Source organism: Catharus ustulatus, chromosome 3 (assembly GCF_009819885.2).
Source record: "Catharus ustulatus isolate bCatUst1 chromosome 3, bCatUst1.pri.v2, whole genome shotgun sequence".
NCBI classification, from domain to species: domain Eukaryota; kingdom Metazoa; phylum Chordata; class Aves; order Passeriformes; family Turdidae; genus Catharus; species Catharus ustulatus.
Genome location: NC_046223.1, coordinates 59,746,180 through 59,771,809, shown reverse-complemented (window position 1 = coordinate 59,771,809; position 25,630 = coordinate 59,746,180). Strand labels below are relative to the sequence as shown.

At 40.9% G+C, this 25,630-nt stretch overlaps 1 protein-coding gene across 1 annotated transcript; it reads left to right on the top strand.

The window, feature by feature from the left end:
- Positions 1 to 889: 889 nt before the first annotated feature.
- On the top strand, positions 890 to 25,516 carry LOC116994609 (plasminogen-like). Its single transcript, XM_033056450.1, has 19 exons — positions 890 to 938; positions 4,117 to 4,252; positions 6,402 to 6,508; positions 9,433 to 9,547; positions 10,399 to 10,538; positions 11,144 to 11,264; positions 11,395 to 11,513; positions 12,391 to 12,553; positions 14,031 to 14,161; positions 15,716 to 15,881; positions 16,641 to 16,807; positions 17,753 to 17,901; positions 19,340 to 19,433; positions 21,075 to 21,195; positions 21,914 to 21,988; positions 22,334 to 22,474; positions 23,516 to 23,622; positions 24,457 to 24,602; positions 25,355 to 25,516. Exons 1-19 carry the CDS (start codon positions 890 to 892, stop codon positions 25,514 to 25,516), a joined length of 2,409 nt encoding a protein of 802 aa, XP_032912341.1.
- The last annotated feature ends 114 nt before the right edge of the window (positions 25,517 to 25,630 follow it).

The window sequence follows — 25,630 nt, the reverse complement described above, 5'->3', positions numbered from 1 at the left end:
AGCACGTTTGGTTCAATAAGTTGTTTGGAAGCAACAGCAGAGAGTTAACATGCAAGAGAAGCCATGAAATGGTGCTGCACTGCAACTTTTCCAAGGTAAAGACTGCTTGGAAAATGCAGAGTGATCTGATGTTGAAATCAGGATAACACACAGATGAACAAAGTCTGACACCCTCACTGGATGAGTTTGTGCATGGAGTGTGAGGTTAGATGTCTGGTAAGGAAGAACACTAAATTCCTACCTATGATTCTTAAACCTAATGCTTAAGGTTTAGAGTATACCCTGAAATCTAAAGTTTAAATGAAATTACAATTAAGTCCTACTTCCAAATAGAAGAAAAAAGAGAAAACTTTAGGTCAAGGAGACAGCAAAAAAAGGAATTATTTAATAAAGAAGAAAAATTAAACTATTTTACAGCGCTAATAATATATGAATCTTATAATCATGCTTACTATGAGATTAAATAGAAGTTACTCCTTATAAATCAATACACGTATGCATGGCTGAATTTACTACTGGGACTCCAGTGTCAAGTGAAATTCAGATCCTCTCTGGACACATGACTTCCCATGCTTTCCAGCAACATTATTCCTGTCTTTTCTCTAGCAGAGAAAGACCTAACCATTTGAGAACAAATCATATCCTGCTAAACAAGAAAGTGCCTTTGCATTTAACAGCATCCAGTAGAAATGATTGAATCTGATTTGGTAATCCATCCAATTCAAGGTTGTTTGAACGGCCACACCATGGCAAGGGGGGAGCAGCATGGGAGAATGATTAACTTAATCCTCCTGCCTTGTTTGTTTGATGCTGCCTCACTCCAGTGCGAGTCAATAAAACTTCGAGCACCGACACACACAACTTCCAGCTCCCACCAAGCTGACCCAAAATGGGGATTAGCAAAGCTGCCTTTCTCCTTCTGTTCCTTCTCAGCTCAGGTAAGAGTCCTTTGCCTTCTGCTTGCCTAGGTGAGACTGGGGTCAGACACTTGCAAACTCCATGTGAGGAAGGTAGGTTCCCAAATCCCTGCGTCACAACTTCCCTGGACAATGTTGGATTTGGGGCTTGCTGGCCAGCAAGAACTGCTGCTGAACAGAGTGAGAGTTTTCATTTCTCCAGGGTCGTGTTCATTAGAGACACTGAAAAAGGAGCAGCCTTGGGGTCTGCATGGGCAACTAATGGCTCCCAGCAAACATTTTCCATGGCTAGAGACAGGCACACCCTTGGGAAGCAGCCTGTCAAAGGCTTGGACAAAGACATGGCTCCCTCTGATTTCAGCAACCTCTTGTCTTAGGTTTGGGGTTTGTTTATGTTTTTTTTTTTTTAAATGTTATTGCCAGATACTGTGATCCTTATTCTGATTGCTTTAGTTTGTTAATGCTTGTGCAGAACAGAATCACAAAGGAGAGGAAAGCTTGTTCTACACGCTGCAGTTTCACTCTTTTTCATAACCATATTCTTAACAGTGAATTTTTCATTCCATGTGATAGGGAGACCAAATCTCATCGCTGTTAGTTTCTGCAATATCTTTGGTATGAAAAGGTATTTGTGTGGAAGATGATGCAAATATTTGGGAACACACAAGAACTGAATTGGTCTCTTTAGATGTATTTATATGGGTTTCATACATATGAATATTCTCTGTCCTGAAAATCTTAAATTCCAATGAACTGTTGAGATTCAGACCACACAGCTTCTATATAACCACACAGTATGTTGTGATTGCAATAAAAAATACAGTTATGAGTGTGCTAATGCATGTATAAAGGTGCAATGAAATAGACAAACATTTTACATGTGCAGTTTTAAAACATCAGAAGAGGTAACAGTTAGGAAAATATTTGGGTAGATTTTAGCTGGAAATATTAGAGACATGCCCCAGCATAAAAAAAAATAAAAATCTGTTATTTAATGCTAAAATTTTAATCTTTGCTTAAATTCTAATTTCTAAGCTTTGTTTTTGCAAAAGAACAGCCTCAGTAAAATCAAATACCTTTCTTAATTAAGTAGGAATTTTATACGAGGGAGAAAAATATACAGCTTGGGCTTTTATCTGAGATACTGTACTTTTGTTTTCAGATCGTTGATCAAATGGTAGTAAATATTTGCATTTCTGAATAAGACAGTAAAGCATATTTCTGAGACTGTAAAACACCATAGATGTAAGAAAAGTGGTAGCATGAAAATTTTCTGGATTTTTGTTCAAATTGCTTATTTTCCTTTTTTTTTTCTTAAAGTATGATGACATGCCATGTAAATATAACAAAAAAAAGAGAAAAAATATTTTATGACCCAAATAAATTATGACCCTGTCAATATTTCTAAAATCGAATGTTGTAATGATAATGACAATATTATTGCAAAATGTTAAAACAGAGCAGAATTAAGTTTGCATGGAAACTGTACCATAATAGGAATTCTTTATTTGTTTTTCTTCTCCTTGTGGAGAGCATTGCAGCATCCTTATGATGTTGTCTTAACCTAGTTTAATGTTTTGCCTGAAAACTCATTTCTTCCCAGTGTTTTTGTTTTGAAATAACTAGTGGAAATTTCGTTGGACTCTTTTTCACTTGTTTTGTTTTCCAGCAGCTATCCTTTTCTTCCATGCATACTGTTAAAGTAACTACCAACCCTTAGGGACAGATGCTTCTCTTGTCTAAATGCAGAAAAAACCCTGCAGTAACTTCTATGCTTTTGCAATTGTATGAGAAAGAAGCATAATTTGGCTTTTACCTCTATTTTACCAGCTTCAACATGCAAAATGATCTCTAAGAAAATATCCAATTGCATGCTGAACTATCTCTCAGGTGAAGGAATTTAATAGCAGGACACATGTGAGCCTGCTCCACACTAAAGAGTGTTACTCAGGAAAGGGAAGAGCTGTTGCCTTTCTCAGCTGGAAAGACATCACTGAACAACCCAATGGAGCCCCTGCTCACAGGCTGTGGGTCCGAGTGGGACCAGGAGGCTTTTTGTCCCTCCTGCTGGCACTGGGCCATGGCTGAGACAGACAGGGGTCAGAGAAAGTGAAGAAGTTGCTCTCTGCAGCATGGCTGTTATTGCTGAGATTCCAGTCATGGTCTGGTTCATCCCGGCTGCCTTTTATTCAGCAATTGCGTAAGGCCAGGCACAAAAGCACAGAGAAGGACTGAGATGTCCTGCAGTGACCAGGGGCCGGGGTGTCTGTTTGGGGCTGAAACCCTGCAGAACAAGTAACTCCCAGAGCCAAACATTCGTCAGACGAGTCATATGCTCCACTGATAAAAAAAACTAAACATCATAGGACTTGTACAACTCCATGACCCTGCAGCTGGAAGTCATGAAAGTCACTGTGCAATGCAAATTCTGATATTGCAGAGCTCTAACAGGAAAATGCCAAAGTCATTTACAAGGAGGACTGTTCTTGAACACTTTTTGAGTTTACTATTAGACGTAGCTGTACTTTCCGGTATCCTATATACTTGACATGCAGCTGTAGCCCAGAGATTGTTAGGGGAATTTATTTACCAGTTTAGTGTCTTGTGTTAATTAATTGCAATGCAAGACAACAACTGCTACCTTGATAATTAAGTAAATTCAATACAGATTTAATACAAAAATGACAAACTGGACATCTGACAACCCCAGTGACTGAGGGTAGTTTGTTTCTTTTAAGAGGAGGAACCTTTAAAGGAGGTGACAGATAAATCTGAATTCATTCCATGTGGATAGATGGAGAGCAATGGACAAATGTTGTTTCACATCTTTCTTGACTCCCATTTCTCCAAATGTCCAAAATATGCATGGCCAATATTTTCTTTCTGAAGCACCTCTTTTTTTTTTTTTTTTTGCTCCTCAGATCATCTTCTGTGCTCCCATTACATGATGCTATAGGTTTGTGTTATCACTATTCAAGCCATTTCTCCATCTTGCCTTACATGGATTTACAGTGATGCTACCTTTTACCATAATAGAAAGGCACTTTAGATTTACCTATATTTTCTCACCATTCACCCAATTATTCCAGCAATTAAATGATGATATCACATGACTAGGTGAAAAGAATTTAACATGATGGTTTGACATAAATCAAGTCATCATTCCCATTTTCACTCCATTCTCTCTTTTTCCTTTTAGTGCAAGGAAGCGTCCTAGACCACTATGTGAGAACAGAGGGAGCTTGGTTGCTCAATCCAATGAAGCAAGTTTATAGAGCAAATAGTGATGAAGAATGTGCAGAGAAATGTGAAAATGAAGAGAAGTTTGCTTGCAGGTAATTTCCACTGGTTCACATATATCTTGTATTGGAACAATACCTGTTCTTTATCAGCAATCTGAACTTTCAAGGGTTTCCTTATGGCTATGTGGGGTTTTGAGGTTTGCTGGAAAAACAAGAAAGGTATAGAAACAGAATGTCTAGGACATATAGATGAAGACAAGAGATATAGAGAGATTAAGAAAGTTATGTTGAATTTCTGTTGAAAAACATTACGATATCTTGATGCACAGCTTGATATGCTGCCAACCAACTTGACATGGTTTTATCAAGACTGGCACTCCTGCAACAGGGTGTCATAATTAATTTCTTGGACATTTAGGACAGCAATAATGGCATTGTTTATTTTCATTGCATTCACTATCTTGCAGATAAATCCATTGTTTGGAATTCACTAGAATTTGGACTTAGGTAACTTCTATTTACTTTGAGAAAGAGATGGCCACCTAAACCTTAATGATTCCAAACCTTTCTTTCAGCCAAGGCCTCTCTCTGCACTTGCATTGACCAGGCTCAAGGGGCTAGAAAGCATGAAAGGTGTTGATGAGCCTCTATCATTGGTCTTTGCTCAGCATTCTGCCCCACTGGAGCCTATTGCTCTGAGCCTCAGGCTTCTGGATCTCCTGCACCAAAGCCTTGCAGCCCATTGAGCTCCAGCAGAATAGCAGGAAACTGGGGCAGTGAGGAGGGATGTCCATTGCTGCAGTGGGAGGCAGTCCACACATAGGGGGCAGAGGAGATTTCTCTTCCAATCTACCACTTTTGCAACACACCTTTTTGAAGCAGAGTGATTGTCAGCAGTGCTGTTTCAAGCACTTGGTTTTACTTAATGCTTTTATTCAAGGCAGGGATACACTAGTGCTGACTTCTTAAATGTGTTTTGTAACTTGGTGCTTTAACTCAAAAGAGAAAAGGAGACTTATTTCAAAAAGGTGTAGCCCTGAAGGATGACGGGGGCTACTGACTATATGAAATCCCACCGACTCCCTTTGATCCAGCTTCACTCTGAAAACCACAGAGTGGACAGTGCTGCACTGGGATGTGCTTCAGGAGAGTAGGGAAGAAGGCAGAGCGGGCAAGACAGTATATTCAGATTATATATTTACAGTTTGCAGGGAATTAATGTTCCCTTTTGAGGCATATTCAGACACAGTATCATTCCTTATCTTCTGCCCTGGGCTCTAAGCCTGCCATCACTTGGCACTAGAACAGCATCAGGTTAATGCCTCCTTAATTAGTTACATGAGATCTATTACAGTCAAACAAGAGCAGGTGCTGTCTAGCAGGAAGGATCTGAGGGAAGAAAGATAGATGTTAGTTAGAGCTTAAGACCAGGCCAACACTGCAGCATCCTCCGTTAATGCTTCAGACCGATCTGTTCAGATCAATACTTCAGACTTTTTATCCCACCTTAGAGGTGGATTGGGTCATGCTCCTTAGTTACTTCCCTACTTACAAATATAACATTACTGACAGTTTAATTGGCTCATTTGAGGGTAACAGCTTCCCTGGTATGGATCTACCCACTGAATGCCATGCTGCTATTGCTCTTTATTTTGGTTCGGAAAAGCCAGCTGTTGGAATTACTGTGCCTGTCAGAAGGTTTCCTTAGATGCTATTCTAAAGGCTAAACTATCTGCTCCAGTTTTGCAGTTTATAGCCTAGGTACTTGCTCAAAAGGCTATGACTTATAAAGTTCTTACTCTCAGAAGAGTTACCACAAGATCATTTGAGGCCCTAGTCCTGTGTTTTACCTCGTCCTTGGTAACTGCTGCATACTGGGGAATGTCTCACTCCTTGAATGACTACTAATATTTCCGAAATAAAGTCAAGGTGCCTTGTGTATATATCCCCTTTGGCATGGTCTCTTGAACCTCTGGCAAGTTACAAACCTTTTATCCCTTGTTATAATTTGTTCTTGTAGCTCCCTTTCAACCTAAGTTTGATATGAACACTTAGAAGTAAAACTCACCACCGAATATGTGAGCTGCAATACTCAGTGATTTGAAGGTACTTCTCAGTCTTAAATATCACTGAACTGTAGTGTTTGATAAAATGGCAACTGAATATCCAAAAATGTTTTCAGGAAAATAAGCATATATGCAGTATTGTTTCTTACATTGCTCTCTCCTCTAAATTTCAACAGGGCCTTCTTGTTTACCAGTAAAGACCAACAGTGTTTAACATTGACTGAGAACACCAAAACAGCAATGGTATTCAGAAGAACAAATGCAGTTCTTTATGAAAAAAGAAGTATGTCTATGTCTTTTTTATGTTATTGGACTGTGGTTCAGATAAAAATTATCTATTTTTATAGTATTTGTATATTGTTGTATGATGACTCCTCAGTTAATTAATTTGCTGACATTTTTATCCTATTCTTATTTTTATGAAGTAATTAATTGGCAGGGTGAATTTTTGTGTTCCACTTTTGTACTTATTTTATTTATGAATTTCTTTGTCATAGATTAGGATTATTTGAAAGAAATTTTCTCTAATTCTTTCTGAAAATAGGAAGTGTGTCTCTGAGAAATGGCAGCTATCCAAGGTTTTATCCTATTTCAAAAATTATTACCTTATGCCAGATGCAAGGAAACAATTGTGTTTTAAGACTATTTTTGAATTACATTATTGAGCATGGAGCTCCTGCTATATACAGGGAAGAAGGAATGTAATATAATTTTGTAACATAAAATATTTACCGTATTTGTAACATAATTTATGTAACCTAAGGTTCATTGTGCTGTTCCCTGACTTTAGCAATACATAAGGGAGAAAAATCTCCTTAGGGACCATTCAGATATAAGGTAATGTGCTAAACTCTGAAGAGAATACTTCTGTGTTGAATGACTTCATGAACATTGTGTTTGATTTGCTGATCTGTTACTTTGAAAAGCAGTATTAGCACATTTGAAAATATTCAGAAATTGGAAACTATATTATCTCAAGGCTTTGGTCTCCTTCAACAAAGGAAGGTGCATCAAAAGCTCAAATGAACCAGGTTCTCAGCTGCTGAAAATCATGAGCTCCAGAGAACTGCATCCTTATTTCTCTATTGACCTGCCCTTATCCCTCCCTGTGGGATGACAATGCTGTGTGTATAGCAGCTGCAAGATTTTAGTTAGTAGTTCAACAGCTTTAGCAGTCTAACATCCAAATGAGATTTTGTTCATGCCCTGTGGATATTTCACAGAAAGGTGGGTAAGTACTGGGACACATTGCCCAGAGAGGCTGTGGAGCCTTCACCCTTGTAGGTAGTGACTGAACACAGCTCTGAGCAGTCTCACCCACCTTAGAAGCTGAATGTGCTATTTCTGGAACTATGGACCAAAGACAACTGAGGGTCCTCTTCTAACTAATAATTTCTGAAGTCTTTGGCCAGCTGCATTTTTTCTGCAGGTAATTCGATGTTTAGAACCTTAGCTCTTTCGTTATACACAGAAGCAGGTGGGACTTTCTATAAATCACAATTAAGTAGCACTAAGAAATCTTCTGCAGCTCCTATTTATCAGGGAAACTGAGTGGATGAATTAACAAGTAATAAAGCTGAAAGACTGATTGAGTAAATTATATGTAAATAATCATATTGGGTTTGCTTACTACGATCAGGAGCTAGATTGCAATTTTGGTTTATTTTTGAGACATGCCTTGGATTTACTGAGGTGATAACATGGTCCTGCAATACTCACTGGGGATTTGTTACTACATGTTTTGAGACCACTAAAGGTGTGAAAAAATTTTGTTTGACAAAACCAAAATTTCTGAAAAATGCACCTCTACCTGCAGAAACCGAAAGATGGACATTGGTATCATAAACATCAAAACCACAACCTACTGTGCATGTGTCAGATGGTGTCTGTGCTGTTCATCTTTTTATTTGCTGTAATTTTTTTCAGTCTGAGCAATTACTTGATGAGACCTGGTTGCTATTTATCATTTTGTTCAATGCAAAGCCTGATAATTACTATAAAACTGGCATTTTCAGCAGTTATTTTTTCTGTAGTATGTGCTATAAAATAGAAAGTTAATCTTCTCTGACTTACAGTAAAAGTAACAAGAATTAAAACTGCATTTGGGAATTGTTACCTACACATCTGTTTGGAAATAGTTAACCCAAGGGACATGGGTTGAGTTTGGGGATCAAAGTTAGCCATTTATCATCAGAAAGGAAAAGCTCTAAAGGTTATATAAACAGTCAAAAGTTTACACAAACAAGAGGAGTCAGCACTTGACTGATTCAGTGTTCAGTAATTGAGGGATTTAATGTTATTTTATTGCAAAATTGTTTGAGAGATCCAAATGGCTTCCAACCAAAGTTTCAAGAGTAAACTTCTTCTAAATATACATCCAAAAAAAAGCAGGCCTAAAGGTGCATCTATAAATTCAGGTCTAAACTATTAGCCCTCAGAAAAGCTGAACCATATTTTGGATTCAAATATTAGATCTTTTCACTTTGGGCAAGACAGATCTGTGTAAAATGGCATTATTTCTCCAGATTTCTCTTAAACTTCCTCTTGTATATCAGCTTTGCTACAACTTTGATCCTGAGAAAAACTGTTGCAAAACTGGGTCTCTACAAGTATTCGGCTTGGACACTACATAAAGACACTGAGACTAACCAGGTCCAAACCTAAAAGACAGATTGCTTCCCTAGGGAAATGATAAATGAGTATCCTACTTAGTTTCCTGAGCCAGAGGACACGTTACCTGACAGTGACTGTCCCTAAAAGGCAGCTGTCTTCAGCTGAATTCAGGTGACTGTTTTTAAAGATTTTATTTTAATTACTGTCCATAACTATAATGATCACACAGGAGGTAAGAAAAAGAGAATGTGTTTCTATTTTGTTATAGTATCTATTTAAATGTTAAAAGCATATTTTATTCTTTAAAGCAACTCCACCAAGTTCCCAAAATAACTCGGTTGTGTTACACTTATGTCTCTGGAATTCTGGTGTAGAACTTTTTTTGCTTTCACATACATTTTTTAGTCCCAATTAGGTCAACTTAGACATCAGCTAACTAGCAGGTTTTTACAATGTAAAATGTCTAGTTTATGGAACTTAAGAAAGTCAAAACATGATCGAACATATTTTGGTGTATTAGCATGAAAATGGATTTTGTATATGTTAGAATCCAATGGATATGTCATGATACTGATTAAGCACATATCATTTCAGTTTATCTTCTAGAATGCAAGGAAGGAAAAGGAGTGGATTACAGAGGAACAGAAGCCAAAACTCACAAAGGTGTGCAGTGCCAGAAGTGGGCTGATAATGTCCCACATAAACCAAAGTAAGGTCTTTTTGTGTCTGCTTATATGGGGGTTTTTGTCTGAAATTTTGTCAAGCCGTACATATATGCTAATTTGTCTTGTAAGCCGTTTTTTGGTGTTAGAAATCTCCTTATAAAATACTTTTCAATACCTATCTAGCACAAGATCAATCTCTAATCTGAGTTGTTACTCAGAGACCTGTAAGTGATGCTACATGATCAGTAGACACACTCCCAGCCCTGGCAGTCGCATTTAAATTTTATGGTCTTTACATGAGCAAAGCACTAGACAGGGAAACATCTGGTTCTGCTGAAATCAAAATTTTTTTGTAATCTCACCAAAGCAAGAACTTCTTCTCTTGGCCAAAGGTATAACATGTGGCAGATGAGATGGAAGTGCATCATTTTATCAGTGAATCCACAATTAAAAGGCACGATTTCTTGTATTTAGTTAAATATACCCAACTGGGTTTATTTAGCACCCTACTATTCAGAAGCTACAAGCATTCAGGTTACAGAGGACTCTCACATTTCAGAAATATGTTCTCATTGCATCTCCTGGGGAACATATCCCAGAGGAAACATGCCACATGGTACCCTGACAGAACAATAACTGCTGGAAAGAAAAAGCTAAAGAAAATGCAAGTATTAAGGTATAACGGCCCATAGAGGCACAGTATTTCCTGAGATCTATCATTGTAGCACTTCTAATGCTTCAGCAATGGCACACAGTAACAATTAGGGGCCCCTCTAAAGACAACATCTCAAAATTGTCCACAGATAAAGATTTTCTTTTTAGAATAAAAATAATGTCTCAGCTGAATAATTGAGACACTTTCCTTATTCTGTAACCCCATTTAATTCTGTTCCAGTTACACACCTGAAAAGTATCCCCAAGCAGGACTGGAGGAAAACTACTGCAGAAATCCTGACGGGGATGAAAAGGGACCCTGGTGTTACACAACAGATCCTGATACCAGATTTGACTACTGTAACATCCCTGAGTGTGAAGGTCAGGATACATATACTGTCTTCTTTCCATTTTTTGCAAGATGTGGTCAAAAATGTGAAGTTATTCAGAAGACGCCTTTATTTTCAATTGAGCATTTGTTTCAAACTTGAATTTAGTCCAACACAAAACTTTCCAAAGCATTTTCAACATCAGCAAGGAAGATATCAAAAGATCTTGAGAACAGCTACACAAAGTCCCTTTTTCCCCCCCTAGATAAAAAAATAGGTATATGGGTGTATTTGTATATCATATTATTAGAATTTAATCAAATGACAGCTGCTAGTGCAAAACTCAATAAAATGTGACAGTAGCAAAGCACAGATTTAAAATTATATCTTAATACATTCAATTTAGCTCTTTAAAGCCTGTAGTCTCTAAACTGATTAGGATTGGGGTTTTTTTAATGGAATAGTACAAATATAATCATCTAGTTAAAGTCATCTTACCAAGGAAAATAAGCTTTTACTTTGTCAAAAAATGCCACACTTCAGCCTTGTCCTCTGATCACGCTCCTGTGCTTCATGTGAGATGAGGGGGAATGTTTCTGGACCAGTTCATCAAGGGCTTTCTGTCTCTCTTGTCCTTATTCTGCCTTGTTCCTACAGTAGAGTGCATGCACTGCAGTGGAGAAAACTACCATGGAGTAGTTGCAACAACAGCATCTGGGCTTGAGTGCCAGCGCTGGGACTCCCAGCAACCTCACTCTCATGGATACCTCCCAGAAAAGTGAGTCAGGTTCTGTGATGGTCTCATTCATCGGTGGTGGGCTGCAGACCATCCTGCACCAGACAGGATAATTGTTACAGCTATTAGGTAGCGTATCTTGAAACCTAAAAATCTTATTTTTCTGGTTCAGTTTTCCAGAGAAGGATCTGAAGGAGAACTATTGTCGTAATCCTGATGGAGAACCTCGGCCCTGGTGTTTCACTACCAGTTCAACTAAACGCTGGGAATATTGTGACATTCCTCGTTGCAGTGAGTCTGACTTCCAGACTTCTTCCAGTCAGAGTGGTGCGAGGATCTAGAACAGGCAGAAGAGATCCCAAAGATAAAGAAAAGTGTAAAAGACAGCTGAATTTTTTTACCAAGAAAACAATTAATCACTTGAAAATGAACCTCTATCAGCTTTATTGAGGGTAGACATTCTGTCATAGCCATTTCTAATGGTTTTCTCTGGAGCACATCTCCCTTCCTTGATGTGTTTTTCTCTGACCAGGCATTTCTGGTGTTTCTTCTGATGCTTCTCTTTTGATGCCAAGAAGATTCACTCTTCCTGAAAATACTTTGGCTTTTGTTTTGCTCTTCCAAATCAATTCTCCACCTTTTCAGTTTCCTTTTATCCTAAAAGCTTGTTCTTGCCTTTAGATTTTCCCTTGGGGCTTCTCACTTGACCTCATCCTTGCTGTCTCTCACCAGTTAGAGTACGTCTGTTTTACACATGCATCCCCGTCTGTATCACTGATGGGCTTGCCTCTTTCAGCCCAGTTTTCTTCACAGCATTACCACTTGTACACTTTCCAGCTCTGTTCTGATGAGGCTGCTAGCATCTTCATATCCTGACTTTTGCATCCTGTATTGTGTCCTGGCTGCTGCAAAGGGCCAGATGCAAATGCCCTTCTGGCAGCCTGACTGCTTGTCAGGAACTCAAAATGGTAGAAAGAAAAGTTAAGAAAGATATCTTTAGATTTTTGTTTCTGCCTTTTGGACTTTTCAAATATTTTGGTGATTAGAATTTACCTACAAAGAAATCTCGAAAGCCCACATAATTATAAGGTCCAGAGTGACTTGTTGGTTTAGTTTTTTACTATATCTAGAAGACACTGATTAATTGCAGCTGCTTTTTGTGTGACAGCAACACCCCCACCACCTCCTCTACCAGGCCGTCAGTGTCTCTCAGGAAGAGGAGAAGACTATCGAGGCACAATAGCTGTTACTGAATCAGGAAATACCTGTCAGCACTGGAGTTCTCAATCTCCACACCGTCACAGTCGCACTCCTGAAAACTACCCCTGCCGGTAGGTGAAACCCCTCTGTTATTCAGTGGCCGTGAGAAATACCAAGTCTCAAAATTAGAGTAATTTCACGACCATAAGGCGCACCGGACTATAAGGCGCACCTTCTTTTTTTTTGCAGCGAGGCTCCGCCCCCAGCTTCCCCCCCGCGGTTGCTGGCCAAGGCCCTGCCCCAACCCGGCAACCATTGGTCCCCGGGCCCGCCTGTATCCGCCACTCCGTGCGGCGTCCCCGGCACCAGAAAATGCCCGCCGCCGCTCCGTGCGGTGTCCCAGGGGCCGAGGAATGCCTACCGCCGCTCCGTGCGGTGTCCCCAGGGCCGGGGAATGCCTGCCGCTGCTGCGAGCGGTGTCCCCCGGGCTGGAAAATGCCTGCTACCGCTCCATGCGGCGTCCCCGGGGCTGGAAAATGCCCGCCACCGCTCCATGCGGCGTCCCCGGCACCGGAAAAGGCCTGCCGCCGCTCCCTGTGGTGTCCCTGGGGCCGGAGAAAGCCCTCTGCCGCTCCGTGCGGTGTCCCCAGGGCCCTGCTGCTCTGGGAGTTCCCTGGTGCTCTGGGTGCCCCTATTCCGGCGGGCTTGCCTTGCGCCGCCACTGCCAGCGGCTTTCCCACCCCGCGTGGCGGCCGCCCTGATGCTAGCAGGCCCCCCCACGCGGAGCCCCTCTCCCCTCACATCCTGACGCTGCTACGGGACACCTCTCCCCTCACAGTCAGGCACAGCCCTGCGGGGCCGTTCCCTCCTCACAGCCCGGCACGGCCCCGCGGGGCCATTCCCCCCTCACAGCCCAACCCTGCTGCGGGGCCACTCCCCTCGTGGCTCGCACTTCCGGTTCGGCAAATTTTGCCACTTTGTCCATCAGATAAGGTGCACCGGACTATAAGGCCCACTTCCGGTTTCAGGGGAAAATTTTAGTCAAAAGGGTGCGCCGTATAGTCGTGAAATTACTGTACTTCATTTCTCTTCATCTATATTGCAAAGTTCTTCAGTTACACCAACTTTCATCACCTGCTGGATCTCATATTTTCAATTTTTTCATGCATTTCTTTTTATTGATTTCTTTGTTCTTGAATAGTGCTGTCTCCTCTTCTCACTTTCAAGCTCTGCTTGACTGACTTTTTCCCTCCTCGTTTCATCCTTTTACTGTATGGTTGCTCAGATGAAACCATGTGGAGTACGAACCGTACATTTATGATATTTGCTTGGGGCTAGATTATTGCACCCTAGATTCTTTCTGCTGTGCTACTCTTGACCTCAAAGTACTACACACTCTTAATTCATCTGTCAGTCAAGAAGGTGTCTGGTGTAGCACATCCAAAACACCAGTGAATTGCAATTATTCTTGTAACACATGGTATCAGTAAATGAGAGCAGCAGGTACCTACCAGTAAATACAACTGTAAACCAGGCAGCAATCTTTTTGTTCATAACCTTTAATAGATTTCCATGAGAGACTTTTATCAGTTAAGTTTTCTGTTTTAGGGGCCTAGATGAAAACTACTGCAGAAATCCTGATGGTGAGAAGAGGCCATGGTGTTACACCACCAACCCAGCTGCCCGGTGGGAATATTGCAACATCCCTTCCTGTGACAGTACCAAGCCAGAGGCCCCTGGTAAGAACAGGAGACAAGTGGAAGTGAAGGGTCATCATGGTACATTTTGAAAACTCTTGTGTGACTCTGCTCAGTTGCATTGTTGCTGTCACTGTTGGCATTGCCCTGTCTAGTTGAAATCCTGGGTCTGATGTGTGGAGCCCAGCTGGTGTGTTCAGTCTGGTGGCTAAGTGCAAAAGGTTTTAAGTCAGCTACTGACTCAGACCAGGAAATACTGCAGTAACAGAAGTCTTGTCATCTTGCCCCAGTGGTGGTTACCACGATTATAAGCCGCACCATGTTGACTAAAATTTTCTCCCACCCTGGAAATGTGGCTTACGTGGAGCGGCTAATATGTGAAAAATTTTCTGAAATTTCCAACCTGGGAAGTGCAGCCGAGGTGCCCAGCTGAGCACCTGCCAGTAAAACCCGGGATTGCGCGATTGTTACAAATTGCTTATTGTGTTGCGCGTGACACGCAGGCAGCCTCTGTGCCAGCAGCGCAGGGTGGGGGAGGGAGGCTGGGGCTCCGTGCTGCCATGCCCGCGGCCCGGGGCAGGGAAGCAGGGGGCTGCCGTCCCCACCTGCCGCCGCAGGAGCAGGCAGGCTCCGCCCCTGCCTGCCGCCGCCACTGCGGGAGTGGGGGCGCTCCTTCCCCTCCTGCCCCTGCGGGAGCGGGGGGGCTTCTTTCCCTCCTGCCGCCGTCACAGCCGCAGGAGCAGGTGGGCTCCATCCCCTCCTGCTGCTACCGCCGCGGGTGCCGGCGGGCTCCATCCCTGTCTGCCACAGTGGGGCAGCGCCGGACGGGGCGAGTGAGCCCAGCGGCAGTGGCGGCCGGCCCCAAGCAGCCCCGCCAAGCTGGTCCACTGGCCCTGTCGGCAGCCTCGAGCGGGCCGAGCCCGCATGGCCCGAGCTGAGCCAGTAAACCCTTCGATCCCCCGATTCTGTTACTATTTGGCAACTTTGTTGCACACGGGTTCTCGCTGTGAACGACAGAACGGCTTATAATCAGGTGCGGCTTATTTATGGACGAAGAACGAAACGTTGCCGACACCCGGAGATGCGGCTTATAGTCAGTGTGGCTTGTAATCATGAAATTACTGTATTTTTAAATGCTCTGTACGTGGCAATTCTTAAAAACAGAATCTGTAGCAAAAGCTAGGATAATTTAGGAGCACTGAACCAAGACTCCAGAAAAAGCAATGAGAAGAAAACTCTCCTTACACAAGCTAGTCTTGTTCCACACACATGTCTATGGCAAAGACACAGATAGCCCCCATCCTGAAAAAAATTTGATCCATAGATTAACTATTTGGCTTGTTATCTGAAATAAATCACCATGTGTGACAGTAAAATTATGTACAAGTGCTTTTAATCTAGCATATCAGGAAATTTTTGCAAACATCTTTTGAAATCTTCTTTTTAATCTACTGTCTGAGAAGGATTCTGTTACACACAGCATGCTCTGGTGGTCAGTGAAACACTCTAGCTTGTTGTTTTCTGTTGTCTTTATATGCCCAAGTATAAATGCCAAACGATCAAGTACAAGAGATTGGTTTCTATTATTCCCTACAGATGTTGATGTGCCTGAGCAGGGTCAAGTTACTGAGGAGTGCTATCAGGACAATGGGGTGACTTACCGTGGTACAGCTTCTTTCACTCTGTCGGGAAAGAAATGTCAAGCCTGGAGCTCAATGTCACCTCACCGGCACAACAAAACGGCACAAAACTTCCCAAATGCGTATGTGCATTTCCTGTTTCCAGATTTCATTCATGAACAATGAATGACAATGGTCATTCATGAACTTGTTTTGATTTGCAATTGCACAATGATTGTAAAGCTGGGAAGGGAGTGCACTAGATAAAAATAATCCCTTCCTTTTCTTCTTTACTTATAATGGAAACATTTTTTATTAACCTCAAAGAAACCACAGTTGTTGCTATTATACTTTAGACTAATTAACTGTGTGTTTCTACATTGCTTCCAGGGCAATTAATAGTTATCATAAATTTTCCCTTATGCTGAAATGAACTGTTTCTATGCTTTAATTTATTCAGTAATTTAAGTCTTTGCTTCCTAGTCTGCAAGTCATTAAAACTTTGAGGGAGGGATGGATTGTTTTCTTATTCCTAATACTTATTTATTTTTTCCAAAATGCAAAAAACTATTCCTTTTTGAAAGCTATTAACCTATTTGAAAAAAATAAAATAAATTATATGTTTATGTATATATTTACATGTATGCATATACTTATCTGGATTTTAAAATTATATTCTACTAGAAGTGTTAATCAGTGTATAAGTATTTGGCATATTTAAGTATTATGTATAAGTGTCCTGATTTCTTTTTGCTGCAAAAACTATTTCAACTAGCCATTACAGAATGTACATGATAAACGATATATGCTAACTCCATAGCAGATCTGCTTTCTAAAATGTTCTGTTGAGCTCTCCTCAGGGCTGTGGCACAGATAAGAATATAATATGTTTGCATTTGTAGGGGCCTGACCCAAAATTACTGCAGAAACCCGGATGCTGACAGCCGTCCATGGTGCTATACCACTGACCCCAGTGTGAGGTGGGAGTATTGTGACCTGAAGAAGTGTAATGGCCAAGGGCCACAGACTGTACCTAAGCCTCCTCAGACAACACTGGAAACAACCTCTGGTGAGAATATTTCCAGCTACCCCAGAAATGTCAGGAATAACCAAGAAGCTGGTTTTTATGGAAACATCTTCAAGAATTTAATGAGGCTGAAATACAGGAAACTCTAATTAAATACAGAATTTAGTACAGTATTGTATCCACTCTCATCATTTTCAGAGCATTTTTTGTATAATTTTATAGCAGGGATTGGATTGCAGGGAATGCATTGGATTTTAGACTAATATGGCATCTTTTACCTGCTACACCTGGCAATATTGGAAACACGAGGAAGCACATGGTTACTAGTCTCCACACTACTGTGAGAGGGCAACTGGCAATGACAGAAAATGGAAAAGTGATGGCATTTTGCTGGCACCTGCTCCAAAAAGTCCTTTTCTGTGCCATGCTTTCACATTTCTAGGGTTCCATTTACCATCAGAGGGCAGCTGGCTTTTTTTGATTCTGTTGAGATGCAACTCTGTTATACAGTAGATGGTTGGAGTACTCCAGTTTTCTTTTTAATTTGTTTTTTTCTTTTTATTTTTTTTTTCTGTGACACATTTCACTGGTTAGAAGGTGGTTAATTTTGGCTGAATGCGTGTTACTGCTTTTTACATACTGTAAAATGTGGCATCAGACAGATATCAGTGTCTACAAGGAAAATACTTTATGAATGCATGGTCTTTTTAGTCCTGATTGTAGTTATGAAAGACTGACTGAATGTAAGCTTCTTTGATTTATGACTTTTGTGATCATGAGGAAAACTTTTGAGATGCAAGGACATTAAAATATCATTGTTAGTCATCCTTGACACAATGTAGCCCTTCTTTCCTCACCTACATAATATGTAAGACATGTAAATTGTAGTACTATTTCCTCAAATTTATCTCTGCTTCACCACCATCCAGTATGGATGAGGCCCAATAACACAGCTAACAACTATTTCCTTTCCTTCATTTTTTACAGACTGCATTGTTGGAAAAGGTACAGACTACCGTGGCACAGTGGCAAAAACTGCAAGGGGCAGGACTTGCCAAGAGTGGAGTTCTCAGAAACCTCATAGCCACGACTATTTCACTCCCAAAACTCATCCAAGAGCAGGCCTGGAAAAAAATGTAAGCAACCGTTCATTTAACACTTGTCATTGAGCTTTGCCTTTTTCAGGGTTCCTCAGCGAGCATTTGGTGACAGGTCTTTGTTAATTTATTTTGCGGTTAAATCCAAAAACCTGATCATGATAATTCTTGCTGACATGACCTATGTGGTCATTGTGGGGCACAGAGATGCCCAGAAGCTCTACTGAATGCTTCTGCAGCACAGCCAAGGGGCTTCAGATGGGCACTTGCTTCTCCTCACCGCTGAGGCTAACCAGAGCTGGTCTGTGGGCAGTGCCTCTGTCTCCTCTGACAGAAAGAACACCTGGGGCCATAATTTGCAGTAGTACCAGGGACTGGTGAGATGGTGATGAATCTCATGTTCAGTGCAAGTTCCTTGAGATATATAGCTGATGGATTGTAGCCCCCCACCCCTAGTAATTCCCTTTCAGCCCTCCAGCTTCTGCCACAGCCCATTATTCAGGGCTATAAAAGTGTGTCTGACCATCCTGAAAGGCAATCTCCCTTTCTAACCTTCATCTCCCTAGTCCTAACAAATGTACTCATCACCAGTTCTTTAGACTTGTAACATCCCATTTACAATATTTGCCTAATTTGTGACAAGCTTTGTGTATGATATAAAGAGCTTGCTTGATGCTGACAGCTTGAGCTATTTTTTTACCAGGTAGATGACTTCAGAATTTACTTTAGTCAATTCTTTGATTGTATTGAATTTCAGCTCTGACTGGGGAAACTCCCTCCAAAAGCTGCCTGTCATAAACTCTTGGTTCTTACATTTGTCTGAGGCTCTTGGAAACAAATATTTTCTCCTTTTTTCTAAGACATGGGATATGTTTCAGGATAGGAAAGGGAACTAAAAAAGATACCTGGTAACATGCAATTGTGTGAGGTGTCTGTGCTGAGCAGAGATCAGTCAGCATGCCCAGGAAGAACCTAGAGAATGATTCAGCTAACCAGTACCTGCATGAGGGCGAACACTGCAGCCCTGCATTACCCCAGGCATCATCAGGTTGAGCAAGAGCAGCTTACACAACACTCACTGGTCCCTGAGTCATGCAGCCAGAGTGGGTGTGAAAAGATCTCAGGACTGATCCTACTGCTCCTATTAACTGCAGGGAAAGCAGTAGATATTTTTTGTTCTTTAGAAAGCCTCATCCAAAGTCAAGATCTCGTAATTTTTGAGACCTCAGAGATCCAAGGTTGCCCTAGTGAAGCTTGCTGTCTGAAGACAGATGAAGTCTGATTTTTATTATCCTTTTCCAAACTCACAGATCAAATGGAAAAATGAAATAAATTTTGACAAAAGGAGTTGGAAATCACTTATAAGAATGGAAATAAAAAATATTTCTCAAATTTAATTTAATTTTATTTTAAAACTTTAATTGGTTGGCCTTTATATTCCCTGGTTAATAGCTGGTGCCTTTATTCTTTGTTGTAGTATTGCAGGAATCCTGATGGAGATGTGAATGGACCTTGGTGCTACACAACAGACCCAAGAAAAGCCTGGGAGTACTGTGACATTCCCCAGTGCCGTAATTATTGCTTTAAAGACTAGTGTCTCCCTTTCCCTTAAAGACTAGTGTCTCCCTTTCCTGTACCTTTTTGTAACAGCTGGAGAATACTTGGTGATTAGTCTGAAAGACTGATCTAAGTGCAATAGATTTAGATTAGAAATTAGGGCCTTTGAGAAGTGGTGTTCAAGGTCTCTGTCTGAAGACTTAAAATTGTCTTCCTTGAAAGCCCCAAACACACCACAAGATATGGAGGCCACTGAAGCTCATGGGGTTTTGCCATGTGTTTCATGGGCAGTTCCAGCAGAAATTTTCCCTGACCTAGCCTAATCTCCTGGTATAACTCTTGTGTGTGGCCTTTCTGAACAAGGCATGCTCTTGCACCAGAAAAAATTTTTGCACTGCCTGCTCACGTGGCTCTGGTTCTGTTCTGTATGACAACCAGATTGCCCCTGGTCTTTATTGTACCGTATCTGATGTCTGCAAAATGCATCTGACCCTACATATTTGACCAAATGCCCTTTGCCTCTGCTAGTAGTAATCAAGCTTTGAATGAGGTGGTGCAGCAAAGAGTACAATGATAAAGTTCTATAACATTTTGGTTTCCAGTCCTTTCATGTCTATCAACAACAAAAGCTATGCTAGGAAGACAGGTAGCTCTCAAAAGAATGGTGACTTTCTTGCTGGTTTATCCTCTCAGTGGCAAGCAGAAGAAAATGTGCTCAGATCAAAACCCAAAAATGAAGCAAACAAGAAAAAGAAAGTTGTATACACACTGGAGCTCTGAAAATAGTACTGCAGTGAGCATGTTGGGCTGTGACTCTTAGGGAAAAGCAATCACATTTTCACATGACTATTGTATTCCATTTTGATGATCCATTTCTTCTTTAAATTAATACTGCTTTTTTGTTGAGATGGTAATCTAAAGAACAGAGGAAACATGGCTTTTGCCTTTAATTTCATTAATTAGCTCTTTTCACTGACAAAATTCTAAATTCTCTGTTGATAAGTCAGTTCACCAAGGCCAAATAAGAACTACTTTTTTTAATAACTCAGAGACATCTGAAGTGCCAAACGATCCTAAGATAAGAGCAGACAAAATTTTGTTCCTCAGAGACAGCATTAGAGTTTCACGTGCTGTACCACCAAGATTAGATTAAAACATCTGCCAGTACAACTTCTGCACTGCTGACTCCATAAGAATCCAATTAAGAATATTAGGAGAATTTATTTCTTATTTCTCTTGCTTTTCTTCTCCTTCCCCTTCTGTTTTTGTTTTGGGGTGGGGTTTTTTTTGGGAGGGGGGTGTTCGTTTTTTGTTGTTTTTGGTTTTGTTTTGTTTTGTTTGTTTGTTTTGTTGGTTTGGTTTGGGTTGGGTTGGGTTGGGTTTTTTTGGTTTGGTTTTTTTCTGACTGTAGAGCTACTCATGTAATTTGCTAGCCACTGAGAACTGTATGTGAAAAAAAATGTACTAGACATTTTAAGGTGTTCCAGATGAAGGTAACCTAACAAAATATATGTGATGTACGGTATAGAATTACTTGAAGAGAATCAGAAGCTGACAAATGTAACAGGTTCACTTTCTAGTTTACTGAGTTCACAGTGTAGGTATAGCAAATTGCTGAAGTTCTTTATAGTGATGATTTTTTCCTTATTCTGAAGCTCCTCCTCAGTATGAATGTGGAAAATCCAAGTTCAGACCAAAGCTGTGTGCGCAAAGGATTGTGGCAGGGTGTGTTTCACATCCACACTCCTGGCCCTGGCAGATCAGTCTCCGTACCAGGTACGGTTATTCCCCTTTACATTAGACTCTACCTGCAAAGAAACCTTGACCCTCATACAGTGTTACAGTCAGTGGTTTAAGCATTCTAAGCTTGATTTTAATTTAAAAATAGCTCAAGGCTGAACTTATGTGTGCTGTTCTCAAAGAAGGTCATTTAGACAATCAAGAGCATTCTGTTTTGTGACAAATAGTGAGATGATAAATTGTTAATCAAAAATTTCAAAAACGTTTTCAGTAGGAGGCAGAATTACTTTAAATCTGTTGCTATATTCTACAATAGAATCAGTTTCCAGTGAATAAAAGCAACAGTTTGGCTAGTACACCTCTTGATCGGTCCTTCCATGTAACTATTTGATCCTACTGGCAAAATGATTAATAAAACTGGGAATCAAGGCCAGTTGCAGGGCTTTATGATTGTGATTAGAGCTAGAAAAAGTAAAAATCTCTAAACCTCATTGCACACAGGGTTTTCCAGTAATAGAAACTCTGAATATCTAGGTGTTTTCATACAAGGCCTCCTAAAAATGTCCACAGAACCCTACTGTCATTGTAAGAAACATTATTCAAGGAAAATAAAACATTTCTTAATGAAATTGTGGAATAATGTCTTTAGTTTGTAAAGGTGCACATGTTAGAAATATTACCTGATACATTAGAGTAGGATTAACTTCCCCATTTTAAACCATTGTCGTTTTCATGACATTTTGCTCTATCACAGCTATGGCCAGCATTTCTGTGGGGGAACTCTGATAGATCCTGAATGGGTTCTTACTGCTGCCCACTGCTTACAAAGGTAAGTACCTTTTTTAGTCTGCATCAGCAACTTCTTACACGAGGTAGAAAATAACAGGAGAAACAAGACACCCAAGAACCAGCCCGAGCTGGTTGCAAACAGCTTGCAAGCAGTTGAGAATTGAGCCAAGTCTATTTGCCATTTATTAAAGCTGAATTTTGACTGTAAAACAGAGTGAGAGTGATAATTTCTGCCAGTTTGATTTCATGTGCCATTATAAGGGATTAAGTTTACTCCAAAGCTGGCTACCTGGCTTTGATAGAGCAAGGTACTCAATAACATTATAAGTTGCCTCTGTTCTGGTTGTGCATTCATCAGCTCACCATGTGCCATCATTTCCAATAGCTCCTCATCACCAGCTGCCTACAGAGTATACCTTGGATTACACAGAGAAAGAGCAACAGAGCCATCAGTGCAAATACGTCGTGTAAGCAAGTTGATCAAGGGGCCACGTGGAGCAGATATTGCTCTGCTCAAACTGGAGAGGTACCTTTTTACCTGAAGCACTCCTTTGTTGTGATGGGACAAGAACACTGAAAAGTGGTTGCTGGTGTTGGAGAAATGAGTGTTTCTGCACACTCTCTGTTCAGTTGGTGATTTGAGACCCCCTCTTTCTTCCCTTCCTGCAGAAGCTCCAGGGTTTCAGAAAGGGAAAGGCTGCCTTTCAGAGGGGAGGAGGGCTAGGGACAGTTAGCCAGACTGGAAATGCACTGGATGTCAGCTGCTGGAAGATGAGGCAGTGGCAGCAGAATAGGAGGAGGTAATGCCTAGAGGAACTTTCAGTCTGTGTTTCTACATGCTGGTACCCTGCTAAGGTGATGATGATTGAAACCTGCAACATTAGCATGATGCCACTATGCTGTTTCCATGCTGTGGTGGGGGGATTTCCTCTTCCAGCAGGGCTGGCCAGTGGGCAGGCAAAGAGTTTGATGTAGTCCCCAGTGTGGCCCTTCTCGCATCCGTTTTTATTCATCAGAATGCTCTCTGTGGAACTGTGCAATCAAAAGGAATTTGTCCATCTGCAAATATGTGGTGCTTTCATTGCTGTGGCTGCAGTGCATGTCCAAAACAGATGCACGGTCAGCTTAAAAAGGTAGTCTTCTAAATGAGCTTTAACTGCACCCAAAGGAAAGTCAGATGGACTTAGGTTCTGCTGTGTGCTAAATATCCTGACAGAAAGTAATTTAAAATCAGACTGGATGCAGAAAGAGCAAGCTCACATCTAGATGTTAAATGCCACTATATCATATTCTTTGTAAGAGTTTTGTAATTAGGTTCTGTTGGCTATGCATTAGCATAAGTCAAAGCATTATCCTGGATTAATGTTGGTTCTCTATTTCTCTTTTGTGTATCACTTTCTGTGTGTTTAGAGCCTAAAAAGCAATTTTGCAGTTCAGAAAAAAAAAAAACTTAACTGAAACTAAGGATTTAAATGATAAAAGGCTAAATATATATAAATTTTTTAGAAACCTGAAGGTAGTATTAAGTATGATTATGTTAATGATTGTTCTTCTTTGTTCATTCCAGCCCAGCAACCATTAATAATCATGTAATCCCCGTTTGTTTACCAAAAGAAAACTCTGTGTTAGGAGGAAGAGAGGAGTGCTATGTGACAGGCTGGGGAGATACAAAAGGTGAGACAACATTAACTCATTTAAAAGCTCCTTGTTTGCAGACTGGTATATGCTTGTATCCAAAGTGTGCCCTCTCTTGTGTCCCACACAAGCTATTGATGAAAACCTTTTTAATCAAAATTTATCAGGTACTGCCAAACTGTCCACTGTCTCTCTCTGACTCTGATTCTCCTAAATCATTCGATGCCATGCAAACTGAAACCTTCTAAATAGATGCTACAAGAGGAGAAGCTGAGCTAAGGAGTCACGTCTCTCTCAGTCTACATACTTTTTCCCAGAGCGGGCTTTGCCCAATTGCATGGAAAATTTTTCTAGATTTAGGTTATTTCTTAATCATGTAACTATGAATTTGCTCATTCTCTTGAATGATTCTTTCTCCCAACCAGGCTGGTTAGTGTCTCACAGAAATAAAAAACTCATTTTCAAAACCTCCCACTCTGTCTTGGTTGAGAAGTGCATTGGTACCTTTGCTGCCTCCTTGCCCATCATGCCATTTTCAACTGTTTGCTTCCTACCCAATTTCTTCCACAGAAAATTCAGATAGAGAGAAATAAAATGTCTTGGGAATTACTCCAACAACATCTGTGGGTACTGGATCCACATGGATGTACTGTGAGAACAAGAAGGTCAATGGTGGGTGGTAGAGGATGATAAGTACCATAATACTGATAATGCTTACTGATTTTGGTATATCTTCATATTGTACCTGGGAAGTGCATGTACAGTGGACACTATGCTGATTTTACTGCTTATCCATATCCTGATATTTCTGTTCTATGACTAGATAATTACCTTTGTCATTCATTCATTTTTGGTTTCATTTTATTTGCAAAGGTACTCCTGGTGATGGCTTCTTAAAGGAAACTGGCTTTCCTGTAATCGAGAATAAAATATGCAACCGCCCCGAATTTTTGAATGGTAGAGTTAAGAATCACGAGCTCTGTGCTGGGAATATTCATGGTGGCACAGATACCTGCCAGGTAAGTCTGTGAGCATCAGAGTCAGTTGTAAGCACATTCAAATCAAATAGGGCACTGCTTTTTGGGCTTTAGAGGCCCAGAATTATTGGTGGGTTGTTACTACACCACATGATATCTGAGCTGAAAAATGCCCATGTATTCTGCTCTTTCCTTGCTCCCTTGTCAGCTGCTGGGAAGTTGGGCAATTTTTCAGATAAGCCTGACCTCCAGAGCACATGGCAACGCAGAGCTGCACAAGTCAGGTGTATGGAAGCCAACTTAGAATGCCAAAAGGTCTGATTTCCTTTCTCCAGACCTCCTTGCTAGCCTCAACCAGATAATCTCCAATGCTCAAGCTAGCTCCATTAACAGCATCTCAGTTAACAGTCAAGGAAGAGTGCAGTGGAGCCTGCCATGCAGGCAAAACAAGGGCCAAAGGAACTATGAATTTCCAAGTATCAGTGCCACTGATCATCTAGTTACAACAGGAACCCATGAACACCTCAGAAAAGAGACTGAGGGAGGAAGCACAGTTTAAGTTAACAAGGACAATTAGATTCTTTCTCAATAAATTCCCGTACTTCAAAAATAAATGTAATGCCTGGAAGACATGAAGAAGACTTAACAAAAGTGTTCAATAACATGCAGAGAGAACTCTTGCCTTGCTAGAATTCCAGTGTTTCTTTGTAACTACTGTGTCCTTCACATGTAGGAGGTATTTCTATTTCTGTGCCTCCTGTGGGAAGGAATCATCCTGTTCTTTCTCTCTTTAGGGGGACAGTGGAGGACCTCTAGTCTGTCTGGACCAAGATAAATTTGTCCAACATGGAGTCACCTCTTGGGGCCTTGGTTGTGCCCAACCCATGAAACCTGGTGTTTATGTTCGAGTCTCCAACTATATTCCTTGGATTAATAGTGTGATGGAAACCTACTGATCCTGGACATGGACTGCCCTCTTGTGGAAAGCAGCATGCACGTCAGAAATACAAGATTCCAAGTGCAATGTTAAAGTACAATCATTCACAAGAAAGCAAAATAAATATAATAAT